We start from the raw sequence: 17,025 nt of genomic DNA, 5'->3' as shown, positions 1-17,025 counted from the left end.
ATAGATAGATAGATAGATAGATAGATAGATAGATAGATAGATAGATAGATAGATAGATAGATAGATAGATAGATAGATAGATAGATAGATACTTTATTAATCCCAATGGGAAATTCACAAATATATAATATATTATAAACTGACACATGGACTGAAACATGGTTCCTTTAGGTCACATTTGGAACTACAAACTCATTTAGTGAAACAACATTGTAAAAAAGCCATCAGAGGAGGCAAAGTCTTCAGAAGTATAATATTCATTTAGGAAAACATTTGCTAAACAAGTAAAACTGCCAATTCTCCTTTTCAGAATTGCTTGTTAAATCAAATGTGTATAAAACCTTTAGTGCACAAAGAAGCCATAATCATAATTCTTCTATATTAGAGAACCTTAAGACAGAGCTTGTTCCAGGCTGCATACCATCACATAGTGATGAAGTGATCAAGAATAAGTAAATATTGATCCATAAACAAGTGATAAAGGTGAAAAGGTTGAAGGTCAGGGTAACAATGAAAGCTTGGTGGAACACAGAATTGCCTCTGTGCTCCTTCGAGTGCAAACAGTTTTAGATTTTTCTAATACTGCTATACAAGAAATAACTGATGAATTAAATGATATCTGTTTATTTTCAGGACAAATCATTAAGAGTCATATTGAAAATATGCTCCAGCAACACAACTGTCATGAGGATGCTTTAGTTGTAGATTTAGTTACAGAATTAACACTGGAATCCCTGAAGCTTATGATTTTTTTCATTGTCCCTGACCTCCTTAAATTTTCCTGACATAAGGCAAGAAGCTTGTAGCTCTTTATCGCTGCACTGTTAGCCCGCTTTTGTTTTACAAATAAGTGGATTAGCAGAACGCAGCCTGTTACACCCCCCACCCCCCAATCAGATGAAGGCATCACCCTGCTGAAATCCTCACAGTTCAAGTCTGTGTCAAAGTGTTTACCTGGCGATGTGTTTGTAAGGAATTATATAGGTAATGAAATACTGTGATTTGAAATGCATACAATTCATGTGTATTCCATGTTTACAAATATCTGTGTAAATACTGAATGACAGAGGAAATGCGAGGCAAGAAATGGTGAACACACAGCTAAAACAGAAAATGCTTTCATATGTTTTAGTATTAACATAATTTTAATCTCAAAACAAGTATGCTTTAATTCAAGAATAAAACTGAAGAAAATAAATTGCTCAATTGACATGTTACTGAAGCCTAACTATCAGTCGGGACAAAGTAAAAGAAGATTGCATGTGTGTGTTTGCACATTTTACTTTTAACCAGCTGTCACAGTCGTAGCGCTGATCCAGCAGGGGTCCGCACCAATGGCGTAGTGGATAAGCTACTGTTTAGCAATGGCGAGGCAACAGGTTTGAATCCTGAATTGGCTTTGCACTTAGAGTTTTGAGTACTGAGCTGTTCATTATTATCATCACATAACAAAAACATTTGATGTGAGTTTGTAACATCCTGTGTAAATTTATGGTACTTCTAAAGGATATTACTTTTCCTTGCAAATGGAACAATTGCCATTTGAACAATTTTTTTTAACTTATACAAAAAATAAGGCAGACAGGAAACTTGTTTCTCTGTGTTCAAGTAACTAGCATTTTGGTAAGGTATTGTTCTTAAAACTAGTAACAATAAGTTGACCTACTTGGAATTCTGACCCATGACAATAGTTGAGTCAGCTTAAAGTTATAGTTTAAATTAATAACTGAAAAATCCTCATTACTGTTAGAAGAACTCTTAATATTCATTCATGACAACAAAGTATTAGTGTTAGCAGCATACACAATCAGAAGTTTGGTCAACTAAGCATAACTAACTAAGTATAAAATTTGGATCAAATTCAACCAAATAATTATTTTTAGCAAATATGAGGTGAGACACAAAAATAACCAGATTGGTAAAAAAAAAATTATTATTATTATTTATATTTATTGATGAATTGCTGTATTCTAAACATTGTCACACGATCTCTACACCGCCCAATACGTATCTTCCATTGATTGAAACAGTGATGGAAGTCTTCTTGCTTGAGGCTCTTCAACAGGCTTGCCGTTTATGTCTTCACTTCATCCATTGAAGAAAAATGTGTTCCCTTCAGGTCACTTTTGATTTTCGGGAACAAGTAAAAACCACAAGGAGCTAAATCGGGCAAATAGGGAGGATGATCGAGGACAGAAATGTTTTTGTCAGTCAAAAACTGCTTTACGGAAAGAGAGAAAATTTGGGAGAAATTTGATGTTGATTCGCTGTTTGATATTTTTCACCTGACATTATCGCGACAACTCGTGTAGCGATTGTTGCGCAAATACTAACTGGGCTATTCACAGGATATACCTAGCCGGTCAGCGGTGTGAGAGGGCGTGTAGGAGGGGATAAAGTTCTATGATTCACATCCAGCTGACCTCCAGACGGTTTTTCTGGAAAGCCCCAAGCCCAGTCCGGTTATTTTTGTATCTCGCCTCGTACAAGTACATTATTCCATTGGGTCAGCTTTTATTTTGACATTGACCTTGACCTTATTGAACATTTTAAGGCAGACAGGTAATTTTTTTTAATCAAATCACACAGAATTTTTTACAGTGGCAGTTGCAGGAATGTTATGTCCAAGATGAAGTATGGGCAAGAATTTGACAGCAATGCAATCATTTGCACTGTGCAAGATAAGTGGGAAACTATAGCTTACAATACTGAGGAAAAAGAAGACAGAAGGGCACAACTAGCTGACATAGTTGATTTACTGTGCATGGAAAAAAGTGGCCCTGAAAAGTGGCCGGAGAAGAAACAGTTTTGCTACAAACATTACAGTTGCTGTTGAAAAGGGGACTCAAGAAACCATGGTCAAAAAGGAAATAATGGCTGCCTATGAGTTCAGCACACTCTTTCTGTTTTGCAATGAAAGTCATGCCCTTGCTGAATGCAGTAAGATCAAGAAACTACCAAATGAAGGTAGGATTGACTTCTTGAAATCTAAAGGTTTATGCTTCAAATACCTTAAGAAAGGACACCTTAGTAAAAAAAATCTGTGTGTAAAGAATTAAATGTCAAATACAGTATGTTCTCAGTTACATCCATACATTTTGCATAGGAGTAAAGAAAATAATGCCACTAAAAAAAGATGACAACAATACTGTAAAGATAGATATCTTCTGCTCGTATATCTCTGTGGAATCACAGACATGCACTTCTACCCGACTGCATGACAGCTGTGGTCCCAGTCAACGTCAAGTCTAAAACAAGTGAATGTATGTAGAAACCTATACCCTTACAGATTCTGCCAGTAACGCAACATTCAGCACAGAAGACCTCCAAAGAACCTCAAACCTCCAAGGAAAAACAACTCAGATTCACATTAGCATGGTAGAAATATATAAGGTTCTTCTTCTTCTTTTGGTTGCTCCCGTTAGGTGTCGCCACAGCGGATCATCTTCTTCCATATCTTTCTGTTCTCTGTATCTTGTTCTCTTACACCCATCACCTGGAAGTCCTCTCTCACCACACACATAAACCTTCTCTTAGGGTTTCCTCTTTTTCTCTTGCCCGGCACCTCTATTCTTAGCATCCTTCTCCCAATATACTCAGCATCACTCCTCTGCACATGTCCAAACCAGCGCAATCTCGCCTCTCTGACTTTGTCTCCCAACCGTCCAACTTGAGCTGATCCTCTAATGTACTAACTTCTAATCCTATCCATCCATCTTTGTCACACCCAATGCAAATCTTAGTATCTTTAACTCTGCCGCCTCCAGCCTTGTCTCCTCCTTTCTGGTCAGTGCCACGTCTCCAACCCATATAACAGAGTTGGTCTCACTACCGTCGTGTAGACTTTTCCTTTCAATCTTGCTGATATCCGTCTGTCACAATTCACTCCTGACACTCTTCTCCATCCATTCCACCCTGCCTGCACTCTCTTTTTCACCTCTCTTCCACAATCCCCTTTACTCTGCACTATTGACCCCAAGTATTTAAACTCATCTACCTTCGCCAACTCTACTCCTTGCATCCTCTCCATTCCAGTGACCTCCCTCTCATTTACATACATGTATTCTGTCTTGGTCCTAACTCAACCTTGCAGTCTTCCTTTTTCAAATTCCACCATTTGATCCTTTGTTTTGCCCTACCTGTCTTCCTCTTCTTGATCTCCAACGTCATCCTATAGACCACCATCCTATGCTGCTTAACTACACTTTCCCCTGCCACCACTTTGTAGTCTTCAATCTCCTTCAGATTGACACTTCTGCATAGGATGTAATCTACCTGTGTGCATCTTCCTTCACTCTTGTATGTAACACTATGTTTCTCCCTCTTCTTAAAATACGTATTCACCACAGCCATGTCCATCCTTTTGGCAAAATCCACTATCCTCTGACCTTCTTCATTCCTCTCCTTGACACCATACCTACCCATCACCTCCTCGTTTCCTCTGTTCCCTTCACCAACATGTCCATTGAAATCCGCTCCAATCACCACTTTCTGTCCCAGCTCCATAATCATTACTCTGTCTGACACTCTTTTCACCTCCAAGACACTCTTGACATACTGTTCCTTCAGAATAACCCCTAATCCATTTCTCCTATCCACACCATGATAAAACAATTTGAATCCACCTCCAAACCACCTGGCTTTACTCCCCTTCCAAGTATACACCGTCCAGATCTAAACACTAGCATGGAGAGTCGCTCATGTACTGAAGAGTCTATAGCTGCAGGTGGAAGCTGCCGTCACTGTACTTTGTATATAAGAGCCAGATCGAATGTTATTTACCTTGATTTATTTACTTATCTTCCTACAGCGTAAAGTCACAAGTAGACTGCAGAGCTTCTCATGTACATATACAAAGTACAGCGATGGCAAAAGTGTGACGTGCATTCTTTCTTCGATGTAGAACCCTTGTCATCATCTGAGTCCACCTCTGTTATAGGACGTCTTTATGTAAAAACAGCAGTGTCAGATCGGGGAAAGCGTGAACGTGACTGAGAGAATAAAACTGAATAAAAAAATAAATAAATGGAAAAAAAAAAATAAAGCTAACCTTTACAAGTATCATAAATTTACACCGGCTGTTAGACTCAAATCAAATGTGTTTTCATTCTAAAATAGTAGAATGAGTAAGAGCAGCTCACTTCTCAAAACAGAGTCATCCGGGATCAAACCCATGAAGTTTTGATTACCAGTCAACAGTTGTTACCATTGTGCCACCAAAGTGATCGTATCAAAAGCGTGTCAATGTCGCACCCTAACGAGGGTTCTTTTTCTTCAGTTATATTCTTGAACAGAAGCGCACTTGTTCTGTTATATTTGTACTTTTGTGAAGGTGTTTACTTGATAATTGGACTTCAGGCTTCACACATTATACACTTCATTTCTACATTTTGTCAATTATTACTAAAACATGAAAACATTTCTGCTTTAACGATGTGTTTATGTAGATTGTTGTAGACACAGAACATACATGAAATACATGTGTTCCAAATAAAGATATAGTATTTATAAAAGGTGTCGTTTTGCTTGACTTCTCACTCTATACAACTAAGCAATTGACATGCAGGTAAACAGACTTGTGCTGAGAAAACTTTGTGCAGCGTTGGGGGGGATGTGATAACAGGCTGCTTATCGACACATTTACAAGACAAAAGACGCTGATGGAGATGTGCGAAGGGATTTAAGGTGGGACGGATTTCCAAGTTTTTTCGTTGGCGTTGGTAATTCTAGTGTTAAGAAACCAAAGATTGCAACAACCAAAGCCATAAGCAGTCTGAAACAAAGCTTGAGTGTGTGACCCTGATGTGAATCATTCAGGTCGTATGTTTTCATATCTAACGTTTACACCTGGTTTCTCATTCAAATAAATGTAATTACCGTGCTCAGCATTATATTTTTCTTAAAAAAAAACATGTAAAAAGCATTGCATTTTTTGGCTTGAAAAATTACATTTTTATTAAATCTCATCTTTCTACTATAAAATGCGCAAAACACTAAAACTAGAATGTGAGAAGTGTAAAAAGTATAATAATGAGAAATAATAATAATGATGATGATGCTAATATCAGATATCATCAACAGCTATCGGTTCCCATCTGTTTGAGTGGGAAAACTGCTTAGGTGTATGGTCATTTACCCGACACTGTTCAGCATAACGGTAAATCTCAACAACAATTCTTTCAATCACATCATTATCAAGAAATAACTCAAGTAAGTAAGTGGATCTTGGCTGTCAACATTCACTTGTATTCTTTGCTTCTCCACAAAATCTAAGCAAGGTGGTGCTGGTTTATTTGAAGCAGGGTCAACAGGAACACAAATGTGAGCATCAGTTTCAGATTCATCAGAATTGCTTTCATTTTCACTGTCCATTTCAAATTCACTGCCTGAAGACAGATTCACTTTATCATCACTGCAATATCATTGCTTGTACCACTATCAAGAGTGTGCAACACCTGGGCTGCTTTAAAAAAAAAAGTTTCTTATGAGACACCATTATGAGGCTAGAAGACATGTCTACACCGTTGTCCAGGTACCGCTTGGGCCTAAAGCTTGTGTAAGACACGCCAATACTGTTGTCCGCAGTGGGACTAATGCTGTTAGCATTTTTACAGCCTGAGTAATCCTCGGGTGTAACACTTAGGCAAGACACATCTATACAGTTGCCCAAGAGACACTCTGGGCTAATGCTTTTAGCATCGTTTTCACAGCTAAAGTGATGCTCGGGTCTAAAGCTAAGGAAGTTAATGATTGAAATAGTTTGAGTATTGCTTTCCTAAAGTTGTTCTGTTGTTTACTGACATTTAGCAATGGCTGAGTAGTAATAAAACAAACTGTGTCCATTTAGGTATTGTAATGTCAGGGGTAGTGATTAGCCTTTGGCTTCTGTTAAACTGTTTATCCCTTTCAAAGGTAGTCATTTGGATACGAAGGTCCAACAGCAGTAGCTGTTCTTGGATTTTCCTAGGGTATCCTGAAGTGTAGCCATTTCATGGGAAACAATCTGAAGATGGATTGACATGTAAGTGAATCCAGGCAGAGACGCGTTGTGATGATGAATGGCTTCTACCCCTTGGTAAGGATTCGAAGTTGAGGTAGCTAGCCTTGGCCACTGTTGAGATAGCCTTACTTTGTATTTGAGCTTTATCTGTGCAGAGTGAATTTTGAATAGGTAGTTTTGCAGGACATGTGTGTGAATCAAGAGTAACAGTTTAGGCATTTCCAGTATTAACTTGTCCACCAATATACGTAAAAAGAGCCTAGGAGGTTTAAAGTGCTTTCCTGTACACTTTAACACCACAAAACAGCCATGGTGACTCATTCATAGTAGAAGTGACGGTCCTTATACTGTGAAGATAGCTCTTGGATGGATTGTCAGTGGTTTGCTAAAGGGGTCAGATATTGAAAAACTGCAGCCAAATGTGTGTCAATAATGGAAAGAGAGCAAATGTTACATCAGTAATACAATACAGACTTTCCAGAGCACAGCTCTGAAGAGAAAGTGGAAATGTCACACAAAGACATTAAGTTCATGCACATAGTTTTAAGAGTCTGCAAAACTGGTAGATGGATACTATTGCATAAATTTGCCTGTAAAAAGATGAGACACTTTAAATTTCAAAATATAATTGCTTGTTCACACATTTAACTCAAACTTTGCCACGTAGCGATCATTTCAAGTATTGCCTTGTTAAGTTTGTTTAATCCAGCTTTCTTAGAAGGCAGTTTAGTTAAATTCCGAATGCAGTGCGCCATGAGATCTTTCATGTTAAGCCATGACAAAGATATGCCTATAAATTTCTCTTCTAAAAAAAATATTTTGTAAATGCTTGTTAAGATGTTCATCTGTCAAAGTTCACTGATTTAAAGGTATACATAAATGTATTTATGTATTGATTAATTATTTGATGTGGGCAATGTGCTGAAAGAACCATTTGTATTGTGTTTTGTAGTTTTACAACCAAGAATGAAATATTTGCCAGTAAAAGCTTCACTCAAAGCAAGAAATTAGTTTAGTGACGTTTAGTTGTTTGATATCTGTCTAGCTTTGCACGGACACGCAATTGCAAGGGCAATATAATCATTGTATTGCAGAACAGTGTCTTACTGGCCTCAAGACAAAACCTAAAAGGAATCCAGCACTCCAGGAGGATTACAAACATTTCATGAAAGAGATCTTAGATAAGGGATATGCTATTAAGACACCCAAAGAACAGATGTCACTCAAAGATGACACAGTGTGGTACATTCCTCATCAATGAGTATATCACCTAAAGAAAAATAAAAATTGAGTGTTTTTTTGATTGCAAGGCCACTTACCAAGGGACTTCTCTTAATGAACAATTCCTGAAAGAACTCGACATTAGAGAGGAGGCAGTATAGAATTAATGGTAGATATTTAAATTGATATTCTACCAAGTACATGTTCCAGATGAAGACATTAATCTTCTTTGTTTCTTGTGATGGCCAGAAGGTAACCTGAATGATAAGCTAGAAGAATTCAAAAGGTCAGTACATCTCTTTGGAGCTACATCCTCGCCCAGTTGTGCTTCTTATGCTTTGCAAAGCAACAGCCGAGGATGCAAGGAAAGAATCTTCTGAAGATGCAATCAACACTGTGCTTCACAATTTCTATGTGGGTGACACTCTAGAGTCAGTTGCAACAGAAAAACAAGCCACAATTGGCAGGAGGTCTTCAAGCTTTGTGTTTCAGAGGAGGATTCAACCTGACCAAATAGGTGAGTAACACCACAGTAGTCTTGTTGTCCATACCTGAAGAAGACAGAGCTATGGAGCAAAGGGACTTTGCCATAATTTCTATAAGGGTCAACAAGCCATAATTTCTTACCTATAGAATGAGCCCTGGGTGTTCAATGGTGCACAGAAACAGATAGAATAACAACTTTTATCTGGAACTTAAAACTGTCAGTTGAGTACATGATCCCCCTTGGATATTTAGCACTAGTTATATTGCCTGCTAAGCTTATGCTAAGAGACCTGTGCAAGGAGAAACATGGATGGGATGAAGAAGCAAAAGTTAAGGTTTTCAAGCAATGGAAAATACAAATGCGGACAACTTGAAATGTCTTGTGGATTATAATATAAGCAAGCACATCAAACCCACGGGGTTTGGGCACATAAAGTCTGCATAAATGCATAAAACTGAAGACAGTTTTGGCACTGCATCTTACTTTCTCCTAACTGACCAAAAACACAAGAGAAATTGTACAGTTTTAGTGGGGAAATCAAAATAGATAAGATGCTAAAGCATGACCTTCAAATACCCCTGGAAGAATCAACTTTTTGGACTGATAGCACCACTGTATTAAGGTACATTAAAAATCAAAGTATTTGTTTCAAAACCTTTGTTACCAACAGAGTTAAAGTGATAAGGGAACAATCACAGTCAACACAATGGAGGTATGTCACATCTGCATTAAATCCAGCTGACCGAGCATCTTGAGGATTAACATTAGGAAGTTTCATCAAAAGACATGGATTCAAGCCCCAAACGTCCTACTAAGGCCAGAATATGAATGAATGAATGACCAAAAAGACAGGATGAAGTGGACTTACTCACTGAAGATGATCTAGAAATCAAAAACTGTGTAGTAAACTCAACAAGAGCTGAAGAGAGAACTGAAACCATAAAGGAACTCACAGACTACTACTCAGAATGGGTATGTTTGAAGAAAGCAGTGACATGGTTTCTCAGATTCAAAGGAATGCTGTTGCACTTGAAAGATGAAAGAAAGGCATTTAAATTTATGGTCGGTCAACTTGAATGTGATCCAGCAAGACACAAAACATTTATCACAGAATATATGAGGGAGTATAAATCGTCAATGAAGTCAAAGTCACTTTCACTAAAAGACTTGTGTAAAGCTGAAGCAGAGCTTATACACTTCAATCAATTATAAGCTTATCCACAAGAGATAAAAGCTTCACAGAAAATTCACTGTATAAAGAAAAATAGCCAGATCTATAAGCTAGACCCAGTCCTGCAAAGCAGAATTCTAAAAGTCTGAGGCAGACTCAGCAAAGCTGCTATGGGCAAAGGAAGCTAAACATCCCACATTTCTTCACAAGAATTCACATGTTACTTCTCTTATTTTGCAGCACATCCACAAAGAAACTGGACATTGTGGAGGTAAATATATACTAGCACAATTGCATCAGAAATATTGGATCCCTTAAGCTAATTCAGATATCAGAAGAATCATTTGAAAGGGTACAACTTTTAGAAGATGCAATGCAAAAACAGGCAAGCAAAAAGTGTTAGATTTGCCAGAAGCTTGTCTGCTCCCTTACCAGTCACCTTTCACCAATGTTGGAGTTGACTATTTTGGACCTTTTCAAGTTAAAAAGAGGAGAAATCTTAGTCATGAGGTATGGAGTGATTTTAACTTGCCTAATAATAAGAGCTACACACATTAAGGTTGCCTACAGCTTAGACACCAATTTCTGCATCAATGCAATACGTTCCTTCATTTGCAGAAAAGGACAAATTAAAGTCATATGCTCAGATAATGGGACAAACTTTGTTGGTGCTGAAAAAGAGCTACATAAAGCAGGTCAAAGTAAGCAATATGATGATTAAGAAAGAAATTAAATGGATTTCCAACCCACGATCAGCTATGCATCATGACGCAACATGGGAAAGACAAATTAGAAGCATAAGAAAAGTCCTAAATTCAAACATTACGCAATAAAAATCTTCAGACTGTAATGTGTGAAGTAGAATCCATTAACAATAACAGGCCCCCAATGAATGTTTTAGATGACCTGAATGACTTGGAAGCACTGACACCCAATCGCTTTACTGTTACTTAAGATTCAACCCAGCATACCTCCAAGACTTTTTTCTAAAAATGACTACTATACACAAACACGCTGGAAACGAGTTCAAAACATTGCTGATTTGTTTTAGAAATGATGGACTAAAGAGCATTTACCAATACCTTTAGAACATCAAAAATGGTTTACACCAAGAAGAAATTTTGAACCAGGAGGCATCATTTTGATTTTAGATGAAGCTACACGTCTCAATTCTTGGATAATGGGTCGAGTCTTCAAGACAATGGCAGAAGGCAAAGTTGCAGTCAGAAGAGTTTGTGTGCAGACCAAAACCAGCACACTGCACAGACATGTAAACTGCTTGTCTGTTGCAAGAAACAGCAACTAAATGAAATGAATGGTCCTAAACTTTGAGGTGTGCCTAAATTTCATTTGTGTTTTTACATGTAGCGTCTATAATTAAATTATCCAAATAAAAATTGCAGTAATTGTCTGAGACCTTTTCATAAACAATTAGGGACAGAAACGTAAGAGCCATTTGTTAGTTAGGTAATGTTAAATTGGCATACATGTTTTCCTAATTATCTATATATATAAAATCCCTATGTGCGTCCAGGTGTCCGTGTGTAGGTGTCTTCTGATGAAGTGCGCATGCGTGGGGCACGGTGCGATGCGCGATATTACTGTCAGAGAAAGTTAGAGGCGTTTTACGGAAATACAAACCAGTATTACTGCGAGAGGAAATTAAAGGTACACAATACAGTGACGCATATTACAGCCATATACAAGCCAGTATTACTGTCTGAGGAGATTAAAGGCATATTACCGACGCGCACGCCTGTATTACCACCAGAGAAAATTAAAGGTATATTATGGATGTACAAGCCAGCGGACGTACAAGATGGTATCCTTCAATAAGGGCATGCACAAAAAGGCGAGCCTCAAAAGGGCGACCTCAATTGGGCACAGCGAATAAAGGCGCGTGTAAATAAAGATCTGCACTTTTGTTGCTCTTCACATATTCTAGAGCCATTTGAACTAAATTATCTACGAACGCCTTTATTCGCCGCGCTCAATTGAGGTCACCCTTTTGAAGCTCGCCTTTTTGTGCACGCCCTTATTGAATAGAGCCGTACAAGACAGTATTACTGTCACAGAAAATTAAAGACACACAATACACGGCGGCAGCCCACGAAGAACGGTCAGCTCAGCAAGTAAACATCAACAAAAGAAAGGCTGAAAGAAAGAAAAATATGACCAACAAAAAGAATGAGGGCAAAGTCCCTTGCCATTTAATATAGACTGTTCCTACTAATGTTTATGCACTACTGTTCTAGCGCCCGTTATTGTAACGGGCTAAATGACTAGTGTTACAATGTTTGCCCATATACAAGTTCACAGTTAATGGAATTTTCTATTATAACCCCTACAAGCTAACTTGTATATGGACTGTTGTCTTTCTGACTAGACACTAGTTCTGTCTATGATCTGCTGTGCAGTTTGTAAGGCATGGAAGGCAAACAGTTTCAAATCGTAGTGAACTTCCTGAACATATTGAAGTGAAGCTTTTGTAAGTTCACCACAGAAAAGTAAGACAACTTTCAAGTATACTGTAGAAAGTAACTGAAGTTTAACATGAGAAAGCTAAGATTGTAATTAAACAGAATAAACCTTTTTTCCTTTTATTCTGCATGTTGTCACACACGTGTGCATGGGAAACAGCTAAAGGGCCTAAATAAGAGTAATTCTATGCCAGACCAGGGGGCAGCGGAGTGTGCTAACTGTCTCTCTCAGTCTCTTGCAGACCATTCTCGGGAAATCACGCTTGGTTTCAGCACCAACAATGATGCCACTTCCAGTCATAAAGACGCCACTTTCATTTCTGGTGCTGATGATGACATCACTTTTGATCATGAGGACATCACTTCTGGTTCTGCCACCAATTACGTCATTTCCCGTTCTAGCTGTTAAAACCGCCATCTTGTCTCAATGTAAGTCAGTTCTGTTTTGGACTCTGCTCATTTAAAAAAAATCAACTTTTGCAGCCGGGAAAACAATATACAGGTGGCTGCCCCAAAACTTCATGATGTCTGTGACTCCTTTGTTTGACAGTGCATAATAATTTTTTTCAGATTTTTTGTGATTTCTTCTTTTTTACATTTTCATTAAACTTTTTGAAAGCAAACTTTATTGGACTTTGGAATTTCTTTTGGTATACAGTATGTTTGACTAATGCCGAACCTTACCTTGCCAACTCAGTAGCTGCTCGATTTTGGGTACCTGGAAAAGACACAGGTACACATAGGCCAAATTACAACAAAGACAACAAATAGGTGCGAGATTTGAGACCCTAGACTCATGAGGTAACAGTGCTAACCACTACGCTGCCGTGCAGGGTTGTAGGGGAGCTTCATATGTCCTAGCAGCATCAGGTACAATACAGAACCCGACTCTGAGTGGAGTGCCACCTCATTCATTCACTCACTCATACTCACACCTAACACGGAGTAAATTTCATGTTGTGAATTAACTTACAAATAGTAACTGAGTGCAAGATTCAGACCCAGGGCACTAAATCGTTAAGACAACACTGCAGTATCCATTTATTCAAATTATGATTATCTAACAAGCAGTCCTACTATTGTAACTTTAAATATAACTGCAATACTAGACATGGTTAATTTTAACATCTATGATCTTCTAGTCTCACTAAAGCCAGAAATATATATTGTATGTCTGGAGGCAACCATAAATGAATTTTGATTAAAAGTGAGCAGGAACAATTAGATGGCTCAATGAGTTTCACCTTTCTGAAACTATCCAGTGCCTCAAAGTTGGGGCAGAGATTTTGAACTGTAAAGAGCTGCAGTGTCTTGTCCAACAGACAGCAAGCTTCTCATTATGATGAACCATAGATTTGAAATGTCTCCTAAAAAACCCTACTAGATATATAAATGTGTGTCTCAGTACATTGTACATTTTAAAAATAAACAACTTCTTTCAAGTGAAAAGCCTTTTTGCAAAATCAGATTATACATTTACATTCAAGGACATCAACAGATGAGTGGACAATATGTTGTCGCAAGTGCTGTGTGTGCTCACTCTTGTTCAGCTTTACGACAATAGTGTGGAAGTCGATGTGAGTTTGAAAGAAATAGCAGCAATGCTTGTGAAAATATGAACTGCAAAATATGCATTTAAAGTAAAGCATGTGTCACACTCCGTTAAAAAGACAGCTGTTAAGATGGCTGATAATGAAGAGCCATAGAAGATGTAGATTTCAGTACTCAAAACACCCAAATCCACAAATGTGCCAAGACACAAAATGAGAGCATGAACAGCACAGCATCCACCTTCTGACTGCACGTAAACATATAACTAAACAAAGTTAACATTAGAGTCTAACTGGAAATGCAAATGCTATATAGCAGCCACAGCATTTTAATTCATAGTATATCCATAGACCACAATGCTAATCTAAACTCGGTTTGCTGTTGTTATGCCATACAGTGATACAATGGTGAAAATGACAAAGATACCGCAGCAAACAGTAGCACTTCTCAAGCATGTGAAGCTATGGTGTGTGTGTTAGACATGAGGGGAGACACTCAGCAGGATAAAAGAAAAAATAAAACTGCAGCTTGCAATGTTAAGCAGATTTGCAAACTACTTTGCAGAAGTGGCCCAACAAAACAAGTGTTTGATACCGTAAGTTATAATTAGACTCAATAAGGTTAATCAAATGGCCCACACAGGAGAAAAAAAAATCTCCCTATTTTTATATTGGTAGGAAAACGTTATGTGCGATTATCAATTCAATGATTACCATTTACCATAAACATATCAGTTCAAACTCAATAAAGGTTTCTACCAGTTCATCTTCTATCCAGACTGCTGTCACTGTCCTGCTCCACTGACAGACTGAGAAGATCATTCCTCCCCCAAACTATGCGACTCTTCAACTCCACCAGAGGGGGTAAACGTTGAACATTATTCAAGTTATTGTCTGTTTTTTACCTGCATTTTTTATTACTCTTTAATTTAATATTTTTTGCTGCTGGAGTATGTGAATTTCCCCCTGGGATTAATAAAGTATCTATCTATCTACTGCAACTCACTTTTCAACTGTTTACCTCTTCATGTATTGTTTCCATCACAAGAAAGTGTATTCTGTACATTTTGCCACATTTCCCACAACAAATGACACTCTCCACCTTTCTAAGAATCTACCATACTACTCAAGCATGGCAATATATCTCTGTTTGGTGAATGTAACAAAAATATCTCAAGTTGTGGATAGGAATGCATGTTTACCAAAGAAAACTAAATTCTGGCAGAAGAGCTCTGCTGGAACTGATCTAGCGGAAGCCACGTTTAAACACAAAGGAACATTTTAGTTACTTAACTCTGCCTCATCCATCCCATCCTTCAAAGGATGTTTCACTGGTTTAGACGACTGCTTCGCTGTCTCCTTCTGTCATTCACCAAGTAGATAAAGCTGCGAGGAAGAGAGTAAAACAGTTCATTCCAACGCTACATTTTACAAGCAAATCTATGAAGCCAACAGTATTTCTGTTGCTGTCAGATTAACTTCATTATTTACTCCTTGGATATACGCATCCTTGACCGATTGTAAAATAGATGAAGCCTTTTATCAGTATAGAGAGAAGAAAAATATGTTTGTGTCACCTGACAAGTCTTACATATAAAGACAACATCTGGCAGCAGTAAGTGAGAGGTCTATCCATGAGCAAACCTGACAATGAATGGAGTCATGACATTTAGTTTTATGCAGCAAATAATCCAAACAAAATGCCCAGGACTGGTGAGGCAGCAGTGCTGGTTGATCTTGATCTCACCAGCTTTCTGCTCTTCCTGGAACAAAATCAAACTTGTTTCAGAACTACCATTCACCTTTAAAGTTAGAATCTGATGTCATTAAGGAGGGACTTAGAGCTCAGAATGGCACAGTTTTTAATGACACGCTTAAAAAAAAAAATTGCTTAGAAATATATATGGTGAGTTTTTTTTTTTTTTAAGTTCAAAGAATTTTTCACACTTTTTTCCAACAAATGGGGGAATTAGAGTTCATTTGTAGAACTTTACAGGTTTGTGATGTCAGAGGCCAAATTTGAAGCTAACTGGTTGAAGGCGAATGATTTCCCTGGAACAGTAGAACCCCAATGATATTAAATTCAAATAGCCAGCACTACAGCGCACCACCATGGTGCCTATCTAAAGGGCCCATTTTAGTGTATGTCACTAATTGTTTCAGAGAATAACTTCTGTACAACTGGCTGTAATCCAGTTGTGCTCATTTTCCATAATCCAGCTTTGTCCAAACCATGGTTGCAGAAGCCAGAGCCTATCCAGTCAGGATCTGATACAAGGCAAGAACTAGTTCTGCATCAGACATATTCATGCTCATCCATTCAATCACATGTTAACCAAATCTGCATATCAGAGATCAGCTCATTATCTCACAACACTGAAATCCATTATAAGAGGCAGGCATTAAAAGCAAATGAGTTATGATTAATGTCTGTCTATGGTTTGAAAGTTTCAAATTGTGAACTGTTAAAAGAAGAAGAAAAGCAAAGTGCCATTCTTTTATTTACATCATTACAATCTGCAAGGATGTATAAATTTAACAGTATATACATTTGTACTTCACAATAAAATGAAAATATCTACATTATATACCGGTAACTTTAAATGCATAGCAGGGAACCTTTCCCAACACCAATGGGTGCTAGGCAGGAATCTGCATTGATCTATTGTTGTAAGGAACACTGTGTTCCCACAGATCAAGCCAACATGCTGTAAGTCACCAGTCAATCAAAAAAGTGTCTCCAGGAAAAACTCAGGGCAAAGATCAGCAAAACAACAGCAAACAACAGTTAGGAGTAAGGAATTGAACCCGAGGCTCTTGAGCTGCGAGACAGTAGAACTAAGCCACATTTCTGCATGCGCAAACTCCATCCACTAGAATAAATGTATTGTAAATGAAGAAATAAAAAAGACTGGAATTTCATTTCTAAAGCATTGTGAATATAAATGAAAAATTAGGTGATATGACAAACCAATAAAGCAGTATCATTTAAGTGAGCAGGATCCAAACCATGGCTTAATGTATTTTGTTACGACATTTTAATATTTAGTACTGAAGTTAATTTAAAAACAACAGTGTCTTATTACTAATATTCTTGTCTAACAACACCTAGATTA

The 17,025-nt window shown here is 37.8% G+C and overlaps 1 protein-coding gene across 1 annotated transcript in view; it reads right to left on the bottom strand.

Annotated features, from left to right (window-relative positions):
- Positions 1 to 15,260, bottom strand: part of si:ch211-63b16.4 (kinesin heavy chain) — a 142,175-nt gene extending 126,915 nt beyond the window's left edge. The window contains exon 1 of the mRNA XM_051919660.1: positions 15,204 to 15,260. Coding sequence (XP_051775620.1) covers positions 15,204 to 15,217 — 14 coding nt within the window. The 5' untranslated portion in view covers positions 15,218 to 15,260. The remainder of the gene's footprint in view (positions 1 to 15,203) is intronic.
- Between the last annotated feature and the right edge of the window lie 1,765 nt (positions 15,261 to 17,025).

Source organism: Erpetoichthys calabaricus, chromosome 15 (genome assembly GCF_900747795.2).
Source record: "Erpetoichthys calabaricus chromosome 15, fErpCal1.3, whole genome shotgun sequence".
NCBI classification, from domain to species: Eukaryota; Metazoa; Chordata; class Cladistia; order Polypteriformes; family Polypteridae; genus Erpetoichthys; species Erpetoichthys calabaricus.
This window is presented reverse-complemented; position numbering and strand designations above follow the sequence as displayed.